The sequence below is a fragment of the Rhodofomes roseus genome (assembly GCF_022264815.1).
Source record: "Rhodofomes roseus strain CIRM-BRFM 1785 chromosome Unknown C8Q71scaffold_6, whole genome shotgun sequence".
Classification (NCBI taxonomy): Eukaryota; Fungi; Basidiomycota; class Agaricomycetes; order Polyporales; family Fomitopsidaceae; genus Rhodofomes; species Rhodofomes roseus.
Genome location: NW_025952962.1, coordinates 131453 through 148300, shown reverse-complemented (window position 1 = coordinate 148300; position 16848 = coordinate 131453). Strand labels below are relative to the sequence as shown.

At 55.2% G+C, this 16848-nt stretch overlaps 7 protein-coding genes across 7 annotated transcripts; 5 read left to right on the top strand and 2 right to left on the bottom strand.

The window, feature by feature from the left end:
• Nucleotides 1-3624: 3624 nt before the first annotated feature.
• C8Q71DRAFT_683262 (uncharacterized protein) lies at nucleotides 3625-4215 on the top strand (the record flags this gene model as incomplete). Its single annotated transcript, XM_047919784.1, has 1 exon — nucleotides 3625-4215. A coding segment is annotated over one exon (591 nt), but the record flags the coding sequence as incomplete, so codon positions are not given.
• Nucleotides 4216-4308: 93 nt separating this feature from the next.
• C8Q71DRAFT_703827 (uncharacterized protein) lies at nucleotides 4309-5520 on the top strand (the record flags this gene model as incomplete). The annotated part of the gene is made up of 1 exon (XM_047920339.1): nucleotides 4309-5520. One exon carries the CDS (start codon nucleotides 4309-4311, stop codon nucleotides 5518-5520), a length of 1212 nt encoding a protein of 403 aa, XP_047780768.1.
• A 175-nt stretch (nucleotides 5521-5695) lies between these two features.
• On the bottom strand, nucleotides 5696-7523 carry C8Q71DRAFT_855664 (uncharacterized protein; the record flags this gene model as incomplete). The annotated part of the gene is made up of 8 exons (XM_047927206.1): nucleotides 5696-5938; nucleotides 6139-6201; nucleotides 6257-6322; nucleotides 6377-6442; nucleotides 6497-6631; nucleotides 6692-7030; nucleotides 7077-7137; nucleotides 7204-7523. 8 exons carry the CDS (start codon nucleotides 7521-7523, stop codon nucleotides 5696-5698), a joined length of 1293 nt encoding a protein of 430 aa, XP_047780767.1.
• Nucleotides 7524-8609: 1086 nt separating this feature from the next.
• On the bottom strand, nucleotides 8610-9360 carry C8Q71DRAFT_490073 (DASH complex subunit Dad4). Its single transcript, XM_047918892.1, has 4 exons — nucleotides 9268-9360; nucleotides 9138-9218; nucleotides 8858-9088; nucleotides 8610-8802 (listed from the first exon to the last, which is right to left on the bottom strand). Exons 2-3 carry the CDS (start codon nucleotides 9195-9197, stop codon nucleotides 8900-8902), a joined length of 249 nt encoding a protein of 82 aa, XP_047780766.1. The 5' UTR covers nucleotides 9198-9218; nucleotides 9268-9360; the 3' UTR covers nucleotides 8610-8802; nucleotides 8858-8899.
• An 85-nt stretch (nucleotides 9361-9445) lies between these two features.
• C8Q71DRAFT_489907 (uncharacterized protein) lies at nucleotides 9446-10969 on the top strand. Its single transcript, XM_047918891.1, has 5 exons — nucleotides 9446-9647; nucleotides 9717-9747; nucleotides 9803-9915; nucleotides 9971-10009; nucleotides 10092-10969. The coding sequence occupies exons 2-5, from the start codon at nucleotides 9745-9747 to the stop codon at nucleotides 10735-10737; spliced, it is 801 nt and encodes a 266-aa protein (XP_047780765.1). The 5' UTR covers nucleotides 9446-9647; nucleotides 9717-9744; the 3' UTR covers nucleotides 10738-10969.
• Nucleotides 10970-11989: 1020 nt separating this feature from the next.
• C8Q71DRAFT_855662 (uncharacterized protein) lies at nucleotides 11990-12767 on the top strand (the record flags this gene model as incomplete). The annotated part of the gene is made up of 5 exons (XM_047927205.1): nucleotides 11990-12060; nucleotides 12119-12229; nucleotides 12292-12399; nucleotides 12450-12587; nucleotides 12650-12767. 5 exons carry the CDS (start codon nucleotides 11990-11992, stop codon nucleotides 12765-12767), a joined length of 546 nt encoding a protein of 181 aa, XP_047780764.1.
• A 2695-nt stretch (nucleotides 12768-15462) lies between these two features.
• On the top strand, nucleotides 15463-16824 carry C8Q71DRAFT_489778 (uncharacterized protein). The gene is made up of 6 exons (XM_047918890.1): nucleotides 15463-15523; nucleotides 15584-15806; nucleotides 15865-16149; nucleotides 16207-16443; nucleotides 16499-16705; nucleotides 16765-16824. The coding sequence occupies exons 2-6, from the start codon at nucleotides 15688-15690 to the stop codon at nucleotides 16778-16780; spliced, it is 864 nt and encodes a 287-aa protein (XP_047780763.1). The 5' UTR covers nucleotides 15463-15523; nucleotides 15584-15687; the 3' UTR covers nucleotides 16781-16824.
• The last annotated feature ends 24 nt before the right edge of the window (nucleotides 16825-16848 follow it).

Here is a 16848-nt window from a genome sequence, read left to right as displayed (position 1 = left end):
CTCGGCGAACTATTGTGCGTTACCAAGAAGCCACAACTAGCTTCTTTTTTTGACTCCCGATCGTTACTATCCCTTGTCTAACTAATGCTCACGTCTTTGACCCACTAACTGGCAAACTCCGATCCACGAGCGGCCCACATATACTGACCGTCCGCGGGACAGGAAAGCCATCGTGCCGGAGCTTGCCCTTTTCCCCAGCGAGGGCACTTCTAAACTTGCCCGGCCTTAGTCTGGCGAAGTGCACCACCGCCTTGCGCGTCTGGTTGCACATGTTCCCTGATGACGCCCAGGAGCGGCTCACGGCGCCCGCGATCGTTGTGGCGGGCGTACAGACACTCAACGGCTCTACTACAAAACGAACACCCAAACTCGGTTGACTTTCCGGCAAACGGCCACTCTCCCCAGCAGCGGCGAGCCCCGCCCTCGCCTCCTACCAGGGGGCGGGGCGATGACCCGCTGATGGGTCTCGGTGGTAGGACGACCGCCCCGAACTCAGCAAATGAGCACGAGGGCGGCCGGGTAAATGATCCAGGGCTAGAGAGCGTAACCCGCGAACTCCCCGCGACCGCACATGCTCAGCCCGAGGTGCATGAGCAGCATAGAAGGAAACACGGGCGTAATACGAAAGCCTCGTTAATGATAGGTTCACTCAATGTGAGTGGTAGAGGAGCCCTATCTGGCAGGCACGGCCCCGGGAAATGGAATGAGATAAACCAAGTCCTTAGGGAGCAGCACATTGGCATCCTGGCGGTCCAAGAGTCTCATCTTGACGACCCCAGAGTTGCAGAGATCCATGACCTCTACGGAAGGCGCATCCGGCTCTTCAATAGCCCAGGCCCGAATGCCACTGGGGCCCTGGGAGTCAGCTTCGCTTTGAACCGCGAGCTCGTCGACATAAGCGACATTGTAACCAAAGAGATTGTGCCAGGACGAGCCCTCTTCTTGTCAATGAACTGGCACGGAGGCACGAGGCTAAACCTCCTGAATGTCTACGCCCCTAACCCAGCAGGCGAAAATGGCGCTTTCTGGCGCTCCCTCCTCCTCCAACTAGAGGACGGCTTGCTCCCCTTGCCCGACATTATCATGGGGGACTTCAACTTAGTTGAGGAAGCGATCGACCGCCTACCGACAAGGGAAGATCAAGCAGGCGCCGTCTGCGACTTACAAGCTTTCCTCAGAGCATCCCGCGTCGTGGACGGCTGGCGCCTTTCTGAACCAAACACGAAGGACTACACCTTCCCCCAACGTGGTGGTACATCGTGCTCACGCCTGGATAGAATATACATGAGCCGACCCTTTGTATCGAGGTCTGTTTTGTGGGAGATCCGGACAACGGGGGTACAAACAGACCACCGCCTTGCAGTGGCTAGCCTCACCGCTGCGGAGGCCCCCTTCATAGGGAAGGGCCGCTGGACCCTCCCGCTACAACTCCTCTCTGACGCGGTCTTCCTTGATGAAGCGATCCGCATCGGTGAGCCCAAATGGAAAGCGGCAAAGGAGGCCTTTGGCAACAAGCGCACTGCGGCTACCAACCCCCAGACCCTCTTCAAATCCTTCAAAACAGAACTACGTGAGGCGGCACGGAAACGCATGAGAACGAAAGTACCCAAGCTGCAGGCCGCCATCAACAAGGTGACGGAAGGAATACGCACGATAAGTACGGACCCGGACTTCACGTACGACATTGGGCGACAGCGCGAAGTTGGTATCTTGCGTGACCACCTACGCACGCTGGAGCGGGCCAGGCATGGGCAAGTTCAAGCATCTACCACAGCCAGATATATCCTGAATGCGGAATGCCCTAGTAAGTACTGGTCGGCTGTGAACAGAGACAAGAAGCCACGCGACCTGTTCTACAGCCTGCGCGAGCCTAGCTCGAACCCACCGCGCTTTGTATCCCGTTCTGACAAGATGGCAGAGTTGGCGCGTGACTACCACGACAGCCTGCAGCGAGACAGCGAAGCGCCTGCTGCAGACTCATCAGTACGTGACCTCGCCATAGAAAGTTCCCTAGACAGCATCTCTGCCCGCCTACCCTACGTGGACGCGGAAGGGCTCACTCATAGCTTCTCTAAACGGGAAATTGAGGACTCCATCCGGAAGGCTGGCCCGGGAAAGGCGTCAGGTCTGGACGGTCTCCCGTATGAACTCTGGCTCGCCTTAGACGAGCGCTGGGTGGGCAGCTCCTCCAAAGCGAAACACCGGCTTGACATCCTAGAATTTATGAGCTTGCTGTACAATGACATTGATAAGCATGGCATAAGTGGGCGCACGGGTTTCGCCGATGGCTGGATGTGCCCCCTGTACAAAAAGAAAGATAAGCGCGAAATCTCCAACTACAGGCCCATAACTCTCCTGAACTCGGACTACAAAGTCTACACAAGGATGCATGCGACTAGGATAGGCCGCTTGATACACAAGGTGGTTCACCCGGACCAAGCGGGCTTCATCCCTGGCCGACAGATCTCTGATCAGACCCAAATGTGTAGGGTAATGGTGGACTATGCGGAGGCTGCCGAGGAAAACGGCGCAATTGTGGCCCTTGATCAAGAAAAAGCCTACGATAAGATCAAACATGATTACCTTTGGAAAGTGCTGGAACGCCTCGGCTTCCCCAAGAAGCTCATCGACAGGCTTCGCAGCCTGTACGAATTTGCTTCGACAATAGTCATCCTAAACGGCGAAGCTAGCACGCCCTTCCGCATCGTTCGAGGTGTACGACAAGGAGACCCCCTGTCATGCCTCCTCTTCGACATGGCGATCGAACCGCTGGCCTGCGCCCTACGTCGATCGAACATACAAGGTTTTAACATCCCAGGGACAGTAGGGAATCTCGTGGCTAACCTATTCGCGGACGACACGTCCGCTTTCCTGTGCGCCGGCGATAGCTGGAGCGGGCTGTGGTCCGTGCTGGAAGGCTGGTGTCTGGCGTCGGGCGCAAGATTCAACGGCGGCAAGACCGAAGTGATCCCAGTTGGCTCGTGCGCGTACCGGCTGGCCCTACGAACGACGCGATGTATAGATCAATCGAACCTAAATGATAGGATTCCAGAGTCAGTCCATATTGCTACTGACGGCGAAGCAGTGCGGGTACTAGGCGCCTGGATTGGAAACAAAGTCGACCAGGTGGCTGTCTGGGCACCCGCGCTGGCGAAGGTGGATAGTTTCCTTGAGAGATGGAGCAAGTGTCGCCCCTCGCTCACAGGCAAGAAGCATATTGTTCAGATGGGCCCTGGGGGAATTACTCAATATCTGGCAACAGTACAGGGCATGCCAAAACAGGTGGAAGATGCGCTTACCTCCACGATCCGCTCCTTCATCTGGGACGGAGCAAAGACCGCCCCGGTCTCAATGGATTCGCTGACTAGACCGGTGGACGATGGTGGCATAGGCCTGCTGGACGTTAAAGTTCGGAACGAAGCCATCGACCTTATGTGGACCAAGAGGTACCTCACTCTATCGGAAGACCGCCCCAGGTGGGCCTTTGCGGTGGATATCCTCATTAACAAGGCCGTGTCCTCCAAAGATGGCGCCATACGGAAATCTGCGCAGTTAAACACCTTCTTACAAAGCTGGTCGCCGGCTGTGCACGCGGCTTCCAGTCTTCCGCCCTATGTGAAGAGGATGATTAAGACGGCCAAGAGATATAACGTAAGCTTCGCGGCAGTAAAGCTGAGCTCTGCCATGAAGAATGCGTTACCGATCTGGTATCACCTGGGCGCGAAGAGGCGTTTACGCCTACTGAACAATACACGTGTCAGCGATTGCCTGCGAGAGAGGCATGGGGTGACCTACGTAGCGGACCTCCTCGGGTTGGCACATCGGGCATGCTTCAGGGCGGCGAGATTGCTCTCGAATGACTTCATCCCCAGCTCATGCGAGTGCGCGGAATGCAGGACGGATGCGTCCCGGGGCTGCAGACACCCTCTGGGCTGCTGTAAGGCAGCCGCGCACCTCTTAGAACAAGTTCGTCCGAAATGGCACCCGGAGTTTGAGCCCATCCCCGACGGGCTGACCCTCACGTCGAAACGGATCGAGGCCAACGCTGTCGCCCTTGAATCGGAGGGCGAGACGATTTTCGACCCGACGCTCACGAGCAGAGGGCCTGTGATGGAAGCTGTACGGGTTTTCGTGGATCCGAGAGTCCACGACGAACCCCCAGCAATAAGAGCACGCTCGGGAAGAGTGGTGAACGATGAGGAGGTCACTGCTTACCTCGTCGGGCCTGTGAGTCGGAAAGTCCTACCGAAAGGGTCGGAGCCAATGTCCGTTGACATGGGTCTCGTTTTCTACCCTGGCAACAGGGACATGAGCGTACTAGTTCGACCGGCCCCAACTGGAAAGACACCTCTTGTGTCACAGGGCGAGACAGCGGCCGCCTTGCGCGCCGTCCAGGACACCCCAAGGGACGTCCCATTGCATCTCGTCCTCTCCTCCATGTCTCTGGCCAAGCAACTAGTTGCGAAGCTGCCAGTCTGGGAGGACCGTGGCTGGATAGGAGTGGAAGGCGCCCCCCTCACGCGTGCCCTGGTGAACCAACTCCGGCAGAGGTGTGCTCCGACAACCTTGCGTAAGGTAGCGTGCCTAAAGGAGTTCGAGATACGGAACGAGGCCTCGGAACTGGCAAAGACGCGCTTCCTCGCTGGACAGTTAGAGGAAGTCGCCCCCACGATAGACAGAAATTTCGACCTCTCCGGGGCGAAGCTGGCGTCCCTTACCCAGGCAATAGCGTACAGGGGCATCATGTCCATTCGCGACCCGCCAAATCGCCCGAGGACGGTCGGACAGGTTGGAAGGACGCTGAACGCCCTTGGAGGCCCGGCGTCTCCGCCTCCGCCTGCCCAGCTCCTCTGGCGCAGCATACGGGACAGAGACATCCATAGGCGGATTGTAGACTTTCTCTGGAAAGGGCTGCATGACGCACTTAAAATTGGGGCATTCTGGGCCCCCATCCGAGGCTTTGAAGACCGAGCGGACTGCCAGACGTGCGGTGCGCGTGAGTCTCTAGGACACATCTTAGCGGAGTGCCGAGTTCCGGGCCAGGACCTCGTATGGTCCCTCACGGGCGCGCTCTGGAAGAAGAAGGCGGGGGCTTGGAAGAAACCGTCAGTGGAGGAAGTCCTCGCGGTGGGCCTGGGTTGCTATCCCAAACCGAACAATGCTAAAACAAAACACGCCCTGGCGCGACTATGGCGAATTGTGATCTCCGAATCGGCCTACCTCATTTGGAAGCTACGATGTGAACGTGTAATCGAACATTCAGATGAACCTGGGTGGACTCACTCGAAGACGGAGATCACGAGAAGGTGGTATTCCTCTGTGAACAGGCGCCTACAGATTGATCTCATAGCGACTCGTAAGAGTTTCGGGAGGCTAGCAAAATCCAGGCTCCTCGTCCTGTCCACCTGGACGGGCACCATCAGTGACGAGCTTGGCCTCGTGGAGGACTGGACAAAATTACCAAGGTTTTTAGTGGGTATTGACCCGGACTTCTGTCGCACGGCGATAGACCCGGGATAGATCGAGTCCCACACTGGCCATCGGGCCGTGCGTAAATGCATTTTTTCCTGGAAGCAACGACGGGCAGTGCCCGTTCGCCGGCTGAGTTTTGTGGGGCCGTCCCATCGTCGGTTGCCTGAAACTCTTAATGCCATCCAAAAAAAAAAAAAAAAAAAAAGACATCACATGTACATATCTAGATCTCCCGTGGTTTCTTCCGAGTCTGTACAGGATGTGCATCTGCTTCGGTCGAGCGCTTTTCGGTGGTCGGGTTGGAGTCCTTGAGCGCCGCATCTGGCGTCGGCGGCGGTGGGGTACTCGATGTCCCCTTTCCCTTTGCCGGGATCTCAGACGAGGATGGGGAACTCTTGCTCGCATCAGAGCTACCCTCGGATGAGCTCTCATCTCCCGACTCCGCCTTTTTACTGGATGTCGTCTCCTACAAAGCGAGGATGAGCAACGACAGTGATTTTGCGTGAACGGATCATGCACGACCTCTGGGACTGTCTCCAACTTCACATCGACAGTCTTTACGTCAATCGCCTTGACATCGATGGCGCCGTTGCCTGCTGAGAGGGTTGCCCGCCGACAGCATTTCGGTCAGGCGGAACATATTGCTGACCAGACAGATTCGCGTACCATTTCTCTCTCTACAAGAGCGGCCAGCGGGGCCGCGACATGCTCTGACTCTAGTTTAGTGACCTGTTGTTCATGATACATCAGCGGGCTGATTCGCGACCATATCAAGTTCCCGTACCTTCTCTTCGAGTAACTTTGCTAGATCTTCGGTGTCCATCACAGCAATGTCGATCTTAGAACCGTTCTACTAGTGCCCACATGTCAGCCGGTAAAACAAATCCAAATGCGGAAGCTTCACACGGAAGATGCCTTCTGCAAACCGACCCTTGAGACGTAACAAGGTATTGCTGTCCTCGGATTCGCGCTATATAGGGTTTGTCAAAAAGACAGGTATTTGCGGACGAATGCCGAGAGATACCTTGGGTGCATCGATCCGTCGCTTCTTGTCTATGTGCTGGTCCTCCTCGTCCTCGTCACAATCGTGTGACCGTTGCTTCGGCGATTTCCCGATTATGTTCTCGAACGATGTTTTGTGCCTCAGGAGCCACTGTTTCTACTCAGGCACGCCACGGTCAATACCGCCATCACACACTCAAGAGACATAGACACTCACAAAGCCATCGCGAGTCGTGTACTGGTAGTGCTGCACGAAAATGCACTGGTCCATCTTCTCCGTCTTCCCATCCAACCCGACGTTCGTCCATCCTCCCAACGACTCCTTCATGGACAGGTCGATCGAGAATGACGTCTGCGCGGGGCCGTGCCCTCCTCCGATCTTCGCGCTCTCCTCCTTGCTCGTATTCTGGAACGCGCTGCCGGCCCACTTCGCCGTCTTGGTGTAGCCGTGGACAAAAACAAGATCCTTCTTCGAGAGCTTGAGCTTCTGCTGGTGGTGCAGGTAGTGATGCCATGCCTTGTAGTTCTTCAGAAGGTAGTCGTGCATGATGGTGGACTTGCGCGTGACCTGCCTTTCCAGCACGGTCCGGGTGGGGATGTACAGGAGTGCACCGGAGGACGCGGTCGCGGTCGTAATTCAGGGCTAGATCCGCCGCTGACTCCCTATAGGCGACATCGGTGAGTGCTCGATGGCTAGTTCTGGTAGTGACGAGTATCCAAGCCACTTACACTTCCACCTTCGCGTTGACCTCCGCATGCGTCACATGCCTGCAAGACAGGATATCATCGCCAAGTGTACGCTGCTCCTCCGTGATGAGGTTGCCGATCTCAAGCGGCCGGAAGTCCTTCGGGACGCCCCACGCGCAGTTTGCGGGGTCGTCCCGCGGGAGCGTCGGGTTGAAGAGGCGCCTGAAACGGCCGTCCTCGATGTACCCGACGTCGCCGATCTCGATCTCGCCTGCTGTCTCGTCGGGCCTCGGGTCCCAGAGAGGGTAGCCATGACCCAGAGGGAGAAGTTCTTGGGCATAGACGTCCCAGGCGTACGGCATGCTTGGTGCTTGAGCGTGTGTGGTGTAGGTGTCGCGTCGGGGTCCGTAAGGCGGGACGGTGCCTTGAGCTCGGCGTGCCCAGCAGCATGGATTATATGGGCCGACGAAGTCAAATTACCAGGGCTGTGAGTAGCCCGACCGTAAATGCTCAGGGTGTGGCATGCTATCTTGACGCGCAGCGCTATGGCGGTTCGGATTGGAACAGACCAGAGGACGGGGTGGACAACCATGTCATGCATTCGCATGCTTTGAGCTAGATATGGTTGACGACATCCGGGGTTCGCTTGTGTAGCCTCGGAGGTCCAGACGAAAGTGGGCTTGTTTGCTTGTTCGCGACATGCGATCTGATGAATGAGGATTAAACGGGACTGCGTTCGCTCGCCGCAGACGACGTGCGAACAACGTCGTGCTCTCATGACCATTTCGCAATTAAGTTTGAAGGCCATTGACAGACGGTGGATGCTATGCCGCCCGCGGGCACGTCTGTCAGTGGGTTTGGCTGACCACGCAAGATTCACTCACCGGAGCGACCCATTTGCCATAGCCTGTCTGTAGTCATGCAGCTGCGAAAATAAGAACATATTACATCGACTGCGAGCTGGAAGCAGCATGCGGCCAAGATCCAACGGGGAAAGCCACAACATGAACGTTGCCGCTGGCGTGGAAGCACTTCTGAGATCTCCAGAGATGTGATATTGACGCACGGCGCTACTGTGGTGCTTACTCGTGAATGCACAATGTACGTCTGCCGTGGCATATACACAGCAGAGATACCATTGTGTGCACATATGAAGGACACCGGCATGAGCGTTGGAGATCTGGCTATGTTCAAGGTCTAGCTATTGTGGGTCACAAGAGTGGGCGGGATGGGTCTCAGAGCCTGGTACAGCATACAAACATGTCGCGTCAGAATCAACCAATGAGGATTTGCATACACACAGACCGTTATATCACCGGATAGAGTACGAATCAGCATGAGGGACGGGATCACGGTGGTTATGGAGAGCAGCCGGGGATTTGCTTAGAGGGAAACGGCTGGCAGCTACGAACATGACGGCGATGTCCTCCGACGGCTACTTTGGCATGGGTCGGCAGGTAGGCATTCCAGGGAGGGTGTTTCAGGGGATTCATCACTCGAATACAACACAGAGCAGAAACACAGTTCACTAACGATACAGGCTGATGAGACGAATCTTTGATATGCTGAGTCGATTCGGCCACCGTCATATCATGAGGCGTGATGCGCCTTGGTGTCGGGCGCGCCAATTCAGGCAGGATACTAGAGAAGAAAATCCGATATAACTGAGGCTATCATGAACGGGCATAGTACTCACTGGCACCGTTGCACCGCTCGCTGGTGCCAAGTCGCCCAGTCTTCATGCACGTCTCTCCTCCGACTCTTGAGCAGAATCTTCTGGGTCCGCGGCCCGAGTAGCCTCCAGGTTATATTGGACATTCTTTCTGTACTTGGTCACCAGATCCGCTGCTGTTTTGACGTGAGCATTCGCCCGTATGATCTCTTCTAGACAGCGGTTTAGCTCCACGACCGTCTCAGTACACTTGTCCTATAAATCGTATGAGATCAGCACAAGATAAAGAGATGGCACTACAGACCGCATTCTTGATAATACGTTGTAGGAGGACATTCTGGCGTTCCGCGTGCGGGTTCTCCATTCTCGATGGTCCCTCCCTCTCCTTCAGCCCGTCAATTTAACGTGCTACCAAAATTCGATGGGAGACGTACGTGCCTTCTGCGCAACGGTGGTCGGAGGAGAATGCGTCGTTTGAGTGCAAAGCAGCACGCGCCCACTGGCAACACGCGTCTGCAAGTTCAAGTTGAACTGCAAACGCGTCGGTGGCGCATCGGCAAGCTCCGAGGTATCCGGACCGTGCCACCCGAGTGCCACCTGTGTACCGAGGTCGTCCGAGTCCTGGCCTGCCACAGTACTGCCACCTGGGATAGTGCCTTTCTCCTGCTTCATTGCTGCTGCTTGGCTAGGCTCTACTAAGGCATCTTTGGGCTATCCAGGTCTGAATGAAGAATCTGAGAGACGTTATCAGACAGCGCCGTGGAAGGATACTCGCGCTTCCGCGAGCTCGAGAGACAGATTCGGCCGTGACGAGGTACGTACCAATTTAGTCATCCGAGTCTGTACTGACTTGGTACTGACAGTAATCGGCCGGGCTGTATAGTTGTCGTCATGTGTAGCGCGTGACACTGATGGTGTACAGGCTCGAATGTCTAGTCGAGTGCATTATGTGCTGAATCGCATTTAAAGGAGTCCTCGACAACCTATTCGAAGACCGCAAACCGCTTCGAGCCTCCATCGGACGATAATCCATTTGATCTGCAAATGACTGGAATAAGGATCCTGCCATGCATATTGCGGCGGTAAAGATCTTGCCCTTTGCATCATCCGCCTTGCTGACGTCGAGTCATCGGGTAGCAATGTCCCTTCAGCCGGTAACTTCAATGTGTTATCAATGTGTGCACTCTAGTACTGCCCTTTGGGAAAAACGCTGAGTGCTTCCCTTTCTCGGCATGCTATGCATTGGTATACATGTCAGTTCACTCCAATGGTTATCCTGCTTGCCGTGTTATGCTTACTACCGTCGTCACACACGGTGCTACCTACGTATCACGGTGGTATGCATATACCGATGCAGTTTTGCCGCTGCCACCTGTTCGCAACGTAATCATCGACGGTGTCGTACATACATCTGGTTGCGGCCGCATCGCAGGCTGGTCAACACGCATCTTGCCAGTGCTGTACTCTACAATTGCTCCTCTTCTGGTGCCCCAATTGTGGCGATTCTCTGCGGAACTCCCACTCTTGATGCTTCGACGGGACCTGACGGGACTCGCAATCCAAAACATGACGCCGGGGTGCTCCTACCTGTCATCATTCGAAATCTTTCCTCGGTTGTTACTGAGCGAAGGCCATCGGGACGACCAACCGTCTGGTCAAGTGGATTCCCAGCATGCAGGCGTGCGCCGGGTTGGAATCTCCACGGCACAGTCACCATCAGCGGGCTCCTCGTGCTTCAAGTCGCGGGTGCTGCACACGTCGTAGCTTATGGCGAACGCGCGCCCCGCGGTACCAGCGTCCAGAATCATGTTGACCACAGAACTCTTGTTTCAGTTCTACGTCCCGTACGAACTGCCTTCGGATGGAAACACACGTCTTTGTGTTGTCCACTGAACGTACAGTGAGCGCGCCTCACTCATAATCTCTGTTACCGCATTCGCCGCGGCATTTATCTGTTCATCTGCACTTTCCTCCCATCGGAGATTTGCTCGGACAGTTTGAAGGCGGCCGCGACAGATGATCTCTAGATCTCAGAGTTCGCGCGTGCCTCAGAGGCCCGAGCCACCGTGCACAGGATCGAGCTGGCTGTGCAGCGCGTTCGCACCGATCATACACGGCCTTATCTGCTATACACGTTTGGTCGGGCCACGTCGGGCAGCTAGGCACGACCTAGATTGCGCTGGGAAGGCCAACACTTCGTTCAGTCGTAGACAACGACATCCACAAGGACGGTGCGATTTCTTGGGTGCTTTGGGCGATCGCGCCGGTCGAATTTGACTGTTCGAGAAGTATGAGAGTTCGATCAGTGGCCTAAAGTCGCGGGTCGCTACATCACGAACGAACCCAGAACGAACCTGTTGATGCTTGCTTAGGCATTCAAGGCTGTGGCTACAATGCCTTTGTACATCTGGTCCTTTGTACACTCCTGATGGTCATGTTTCTTCCCAGGCACACGGCTGCCGCGCGCGTGCGTTTCGACTGCTGATCTTTGAGCGTCGTTGAACTCGTCACGGACCACGGTTTCCACCGCTGATGTGCCACTGGGCGCTATAGGCCTTCGCATCCGTGCTACGATGCCTGCTTTGGCCGATTCCGATCGCGCACTGCATTGCGTCGGAGGTCGTCTGGCCCACGGCAAAAGGTGGTGGGGGGGGGGGTTGTAGAAGGCTTTAGCTACCTGTGTCCATGAGCGGGAGCGGTACAACTGTACATGTTGCCTGCGCGTCCACGACAGCCCACGACAGATCCGGTCGTCTCGAGGATCAAGCTTGCAGGGCGTGCCGTTTGCACATGCCGCGGCACAGCATTCTACGAAGCGCCGCGTTTGATCGGTCATCATCAACCCACTCGCTCGATACTTGGCAAACTATACTGCCGTACTTTGCCAGACTTTGCCTGACGCCGGCGTGCCTAGAGGGTTTAAAGGGGCCTACTTAGCATCATCGCTTCCTCCAGCTCCCCACCTTTTCATATTCGAGCACAGAAGACAGCACTGGTTGGTAAGTGTGCCATGAAATTGGTTATGCGTTTGCGTGCTCACGTACCTTCCTACGATTCAGCTTGACTTCTTTTGTCACTCACGCATTTCTTTGACGACTTCGACGTTCTACGACACACCTCTTCCTGTTCCTCAGTCACTTACAACCTTCATTAAACATGCGTGTCTCTACCGTTGCTGTTCTTGCCGCGTCAGCTGCTGTCCTCCCTGCTATGTCAATGCCGATCAGGTGAGTCTTACTATCGCCGCTTGGAATCAAAGGCCGGGATCTACCCATACTTTCATAGCAGCAGCGAGACATACGAGCTCTACGATCGTGAAGCACCCTCGCAGGGCAGTGGTGCTCTTGGCTTCGGTCTTATCAAGGACGTCTTCAAGGTTGGATCCCACCTGTTTCAGTAAGTGAGACGACGACTTACCACTGGAGCCCCGTGTATTGATATCATCTTCCTCTATACAGCCACAGCAGCAGCAGCAACAACAATAACAACAATAACAACAACGACAAGAAGCAGAAGAAGCAGAAGAAGCAGAAGCACCGTCGCGAACTCGAGGAGTTGTTATCTCGGTGCGTATCGTTATGGCGCTTGTATTCAGGCTGCTTATCTGGCAGCACAGTCGGGAATTCCTTGACCTCCTCGCGCGTGAGATAGAGGTGGAGGAGATGTATGCTCGTGAAGCTCCCGCCCAGGGTAGCGGTGCCCTTGGCTTCGGTCTGCTAAAGGACGTCTTCAAGGTTGGCTCTCACATCCTCAGGTATGCACCTACGTTCTCTGTATCCCAAGTTAATGCTCACTGCGTCTTCGAACCCCATCCAGCCACAGCAGCTCTAGCAACAATAACCAAGGTAACAAGAAGAACCAGAAGCACCGTCGTTCGGACGAATTCGAGGATCTCTTCGCTCGTGACTATGAGTACACCTACGAGTGGGAGTAAGCGAACGCACGCTGAAGGCTGAGATATGGGCTAGAGAGTACTGTCCTACTATGTAGGTATCCTCGACGTTGTCATGTTTCAATTTCAGAAATGTCATGAGTGGTGGGGAGTCCACCAGAAAACTATGTCCGAAGTGTGACCAGATACCGGATTTTAGAACTCTTTAGAGCGTTGCTGAGTTTTTCAGAGACGTCTGACCATTGGGATGGTCAAATAGGTGCGTGTATGGGGGAGCCGCCGTCATCGTGACCAAAATAATCGAGATCTACCAGTGACCTACGCCGCCGCCTGCTCAATGCGAGCGCCTTTTTGCGCCTGGCTCGAGCTCGTATCAACTCGACCTTGTCTATTCCTTCACGCTACACCGAAGAGAGGCGTCGACTACTACTGCAACTTGCCACATTACATCAAGACTCAGGACTCGGGGTCGCATCACTTCAATTCGGGGACACTCTCAGATCCTGAGCATCGCACGTGTTTGTGGCTACAAGCCATTTACTGTCATACTGCAGTCGCCAAACTCAAACATCACAGAGCCTCATTGCGACCTGTTCTAGTACCTAATTCTCTACGGAAAGGTAGAGGTCTGCGTCGCCGTGATCGTCGTCGAGCACTCTTGGCAGGGAATCGGGCATTCGAAAGGAGGCTTGCAAAGCGGCCTGTGGAGCATATCAAAAGCCGTGGCATTGAACATCAAGCGGTAAAACCGTACTCGGATGGACAGCATGGTAGGTTCGTGTTCTGCGGCTCCGGGACAGCTGCAACTGACATGCTCCTACACAGTACTTGTTAGATCGTGCCATCACGTATCAGACACGCAGACATGACGTACAATGAAATCGTGGCCAGTGCTGCGAAGAGGATGCTCTTGGAGAAGAACATCTTCAGGAAGAAATCGAACAGTAGTAGCCTGAGTTGCTGAACAACGGTAAGTCTGGTCGCCCGTTATATACCACGCTCAACCTCAGCTAGCCTGAGTAATGTCATGACAATTCATTATATTCGACAGGCTGACATCGACGACACTGGGCGGCCCTGAGGGACGTTCAACGTCAAAGTCGGCGAGACATGTTTCAGGTATCAGGAGGCCGACGTTAAGCCGCCGCGTACATCCTTATACCCCGATCAATACGTAGTTGCTGCGGACGCTGGACTCGTGCGCACGTTCTTAGAGGAGCGTTCGAATTCGAGCCTCGACACGCCCGTACGATGTGAGAAGTAACGTTCTCTGTTGTCTCACTCTATTTTCAGACAATGTATACCACGCATATGTCCCCGGACACGTCAATCGTGCAAGCCAACCGGCGCGGGGTCGCCTAGCCCTGTAGGGGAATCCATACCGGCCTTGCTGGCACGACTTTTGCACACCGAGACAGGTAAGTCACATACTCGCGACAAACAGCCTGAGTGTGTCTTACTAGCCTACCTCCGACGTCGCGGAATCAGGGACCAATGCAGCCGCTAAGCGACGGGGCGCGCAGGAAGAATGGGGAGGTATGCAAATATCAATATGTAGTGCTGTCGAACACCGCGCGCTCATAACGCCCCATGTACGCCACCAGACATAGGAGCTCAAGTTGGACGCTTGTGCCTTTTGTTATGATGGCTAACATTTAGTATCGTTCTGAGGCTGATGCCGGTTACTGTCTCGAGCTCATCGGATGTCAACACAGCTAGTGTGCACCGAATTAACTGTATGCTCTCAGCCGCATATTGAACCATGGAACGGCAAGTAATGACCTGGTTACATACGTTGGACATTCGAAATCTGAACCGTATCTTAGGTCTCGTGGGACGTATAGACGACCAGTGATTACCAATTGGCTGCCTCAGAACAATCTTCTGAACCCTCCGAGTTGAAGGGAAGAATCCTCCGCTGTCCAAAGGACAGACAATCCTCGTCTTCGCATGTCGGTGAGCGTAAGTCAATATCTTTCACCATGATCCTCGACGAGATGTTAACTCGTTCAATGTGCGAGGCGAGCATCCCAGCGTAGTCCCATTCATAGCCTACGACGACTGATTCCTCGTATGTTGTTGTACAGATCCCAGGATGTAGCTCCTGGAATCTACAACCTAGCATCCGGTATGGACACGCACTACGTATCGGGGGGCAACTATGTTGATGAAAATGTCCAGTTTAGCACAGACAGCAGGCCGAGAGTGATGCTCTGCAACCTCCTATGCTACATGAGGTGAGCATCCCATCCAGAGCATTAGGTTCCGGGGCGACGAGCGTTGTACCTTTCAAACCTCAGCAGGGCACCACCGACTGGGCAGTGTAGAATGCAACACGCCGTGTCGATATTCGATGCGTCGTGCATCCGAGTCTCGGGCAGGGCTCGGGAGTTGACGCCGTCAGTAAGTCACAGCCCAATATGATGATGATAGAGCGCACTTGGAGCGCACGGTGCATCTGTAGGGGGCCGGACCCTCGGCGCCAGTGAGTTTCGCGATGGTGCGTTGGCGGTTACAACCGCCTCAGTCCAATGTATCTGGGTCCAAAGATGAGCTCAGGGCTACCCTTGTGGATCACTTCTGCACTAGCGATGCATATCACCATCACCGTTATGCAGTGTAACGTCACAGGCGTTGCTTCCTCATCTCTTGACGAACAGTAGGGCCTCTTGGAACTCACCGAGTACACCGATGAGCGCCATGGCTGCAGGGCAGCGACCGTATAAGACCTCATGCACGGCTGTCACTTTCCTCAGCTCCTCACTCAAGCACAAGAGCCCGGAAGTTGGTACTGGTTGGTGCGTACTTTTAGATTCAATTGTCATCTTATGTGTCTCATGAATCATCCACCATACTAGCCCCCTTCCGTTTACGATCCTTACGCAATTCTTGTTAACGACTCCCACTTCGCATTCGTACTCTCGTATCTCATTAGCATCCCGATTCATCTCTTCTCGACACGATGCACACGTCCACTCTGCTCGCGTTTGTCCTCTCGGCAATGGCCCTCCCCGCGTTCTCGTCGCCCGTTCCTGTTTTCACGGAGTCCACGATGCAAGGCTACCACAAGCACTTGCACGAGTACGTTCACTTCCTTCTTTCAACGCCGTTCTAAAGACCTGACTTGTTTGACTATAAGTCACGCTCCCGGTCCTAATGCTGCCCAGGCTATGTTCCGCCCTTCTCACGAGACGGTCCACCATGCCAGAGTCGTCCCAGGGAAGACGCAACGCCCCTCCAAGTCAGACGCGCACGCAGCTTGGGCCTTCTACCGCCAGTCGCTGCACCACGACGGCGGCGATAACTATGGCAGGCCGACCGGCTCGCAGGGAGGAGCGCAAGGCGAGCACACTCAGTCGGGCAACCACCAGAAAGAACAACACGGTGGTAAGTCCTCGGGTCAGGCTGAACACACCGGAAGCTCGTATGTATCATCCCGGTGGGCACTCAATGATAAGCTGACTGACCACTGTGTATGAAGGAACGGGGCTAACGGGGCCACCCCTCGCGAGCTAATCGACATGATCGTTCGTGCCGATGCAGAAGGCCAGTCTGAAGCGCAGCCACTTGTAGCGCAGGAACCTGCACTTCAACCCGAGCAGCCGCACCAGTATGCGCACAAGACCGGCGTCGCCGGTGGGCGGCCTAAGGTCCCCCGTCCTCACCGTGGCCACGCCCACTACCTAGGCGAGCACACCTACGGTGGTGTCCAGCATAGGTATGGTTGATCTTGCTACCAGAGACGAGACGCACTCGAGCCTCCTTCCCCACAGCCGTCACAGCGCGCGGGAGGACGACGAGCTCATTGCACGCGAGCTTCTTTTGAGTGGCCTCCGTAGGACCGGTACCGGCAAGATTTCTGTAGTCAATAAGTTCCCGACGTGGCTGGCCGGCGGGAACTTGAACCTGAAGGCGCGTCCCGTCAGCAAGATTCCCGTCAACAGGCCCCTGCCAGGGGCGCGCCGGGGGAAGTCCTTTGGGTGTGTAGTCTTTCGCTGGGATGCTGACCCTGATACTCATCGATGTAACGATCGCTCAGAACGGCGCGGGGCTAGCGAAACGTTGTTTCCGGTGCCGCTCAGTGAAGGCTGTAGGGAATGTAGATTGAGAAGTATGTGTGGCC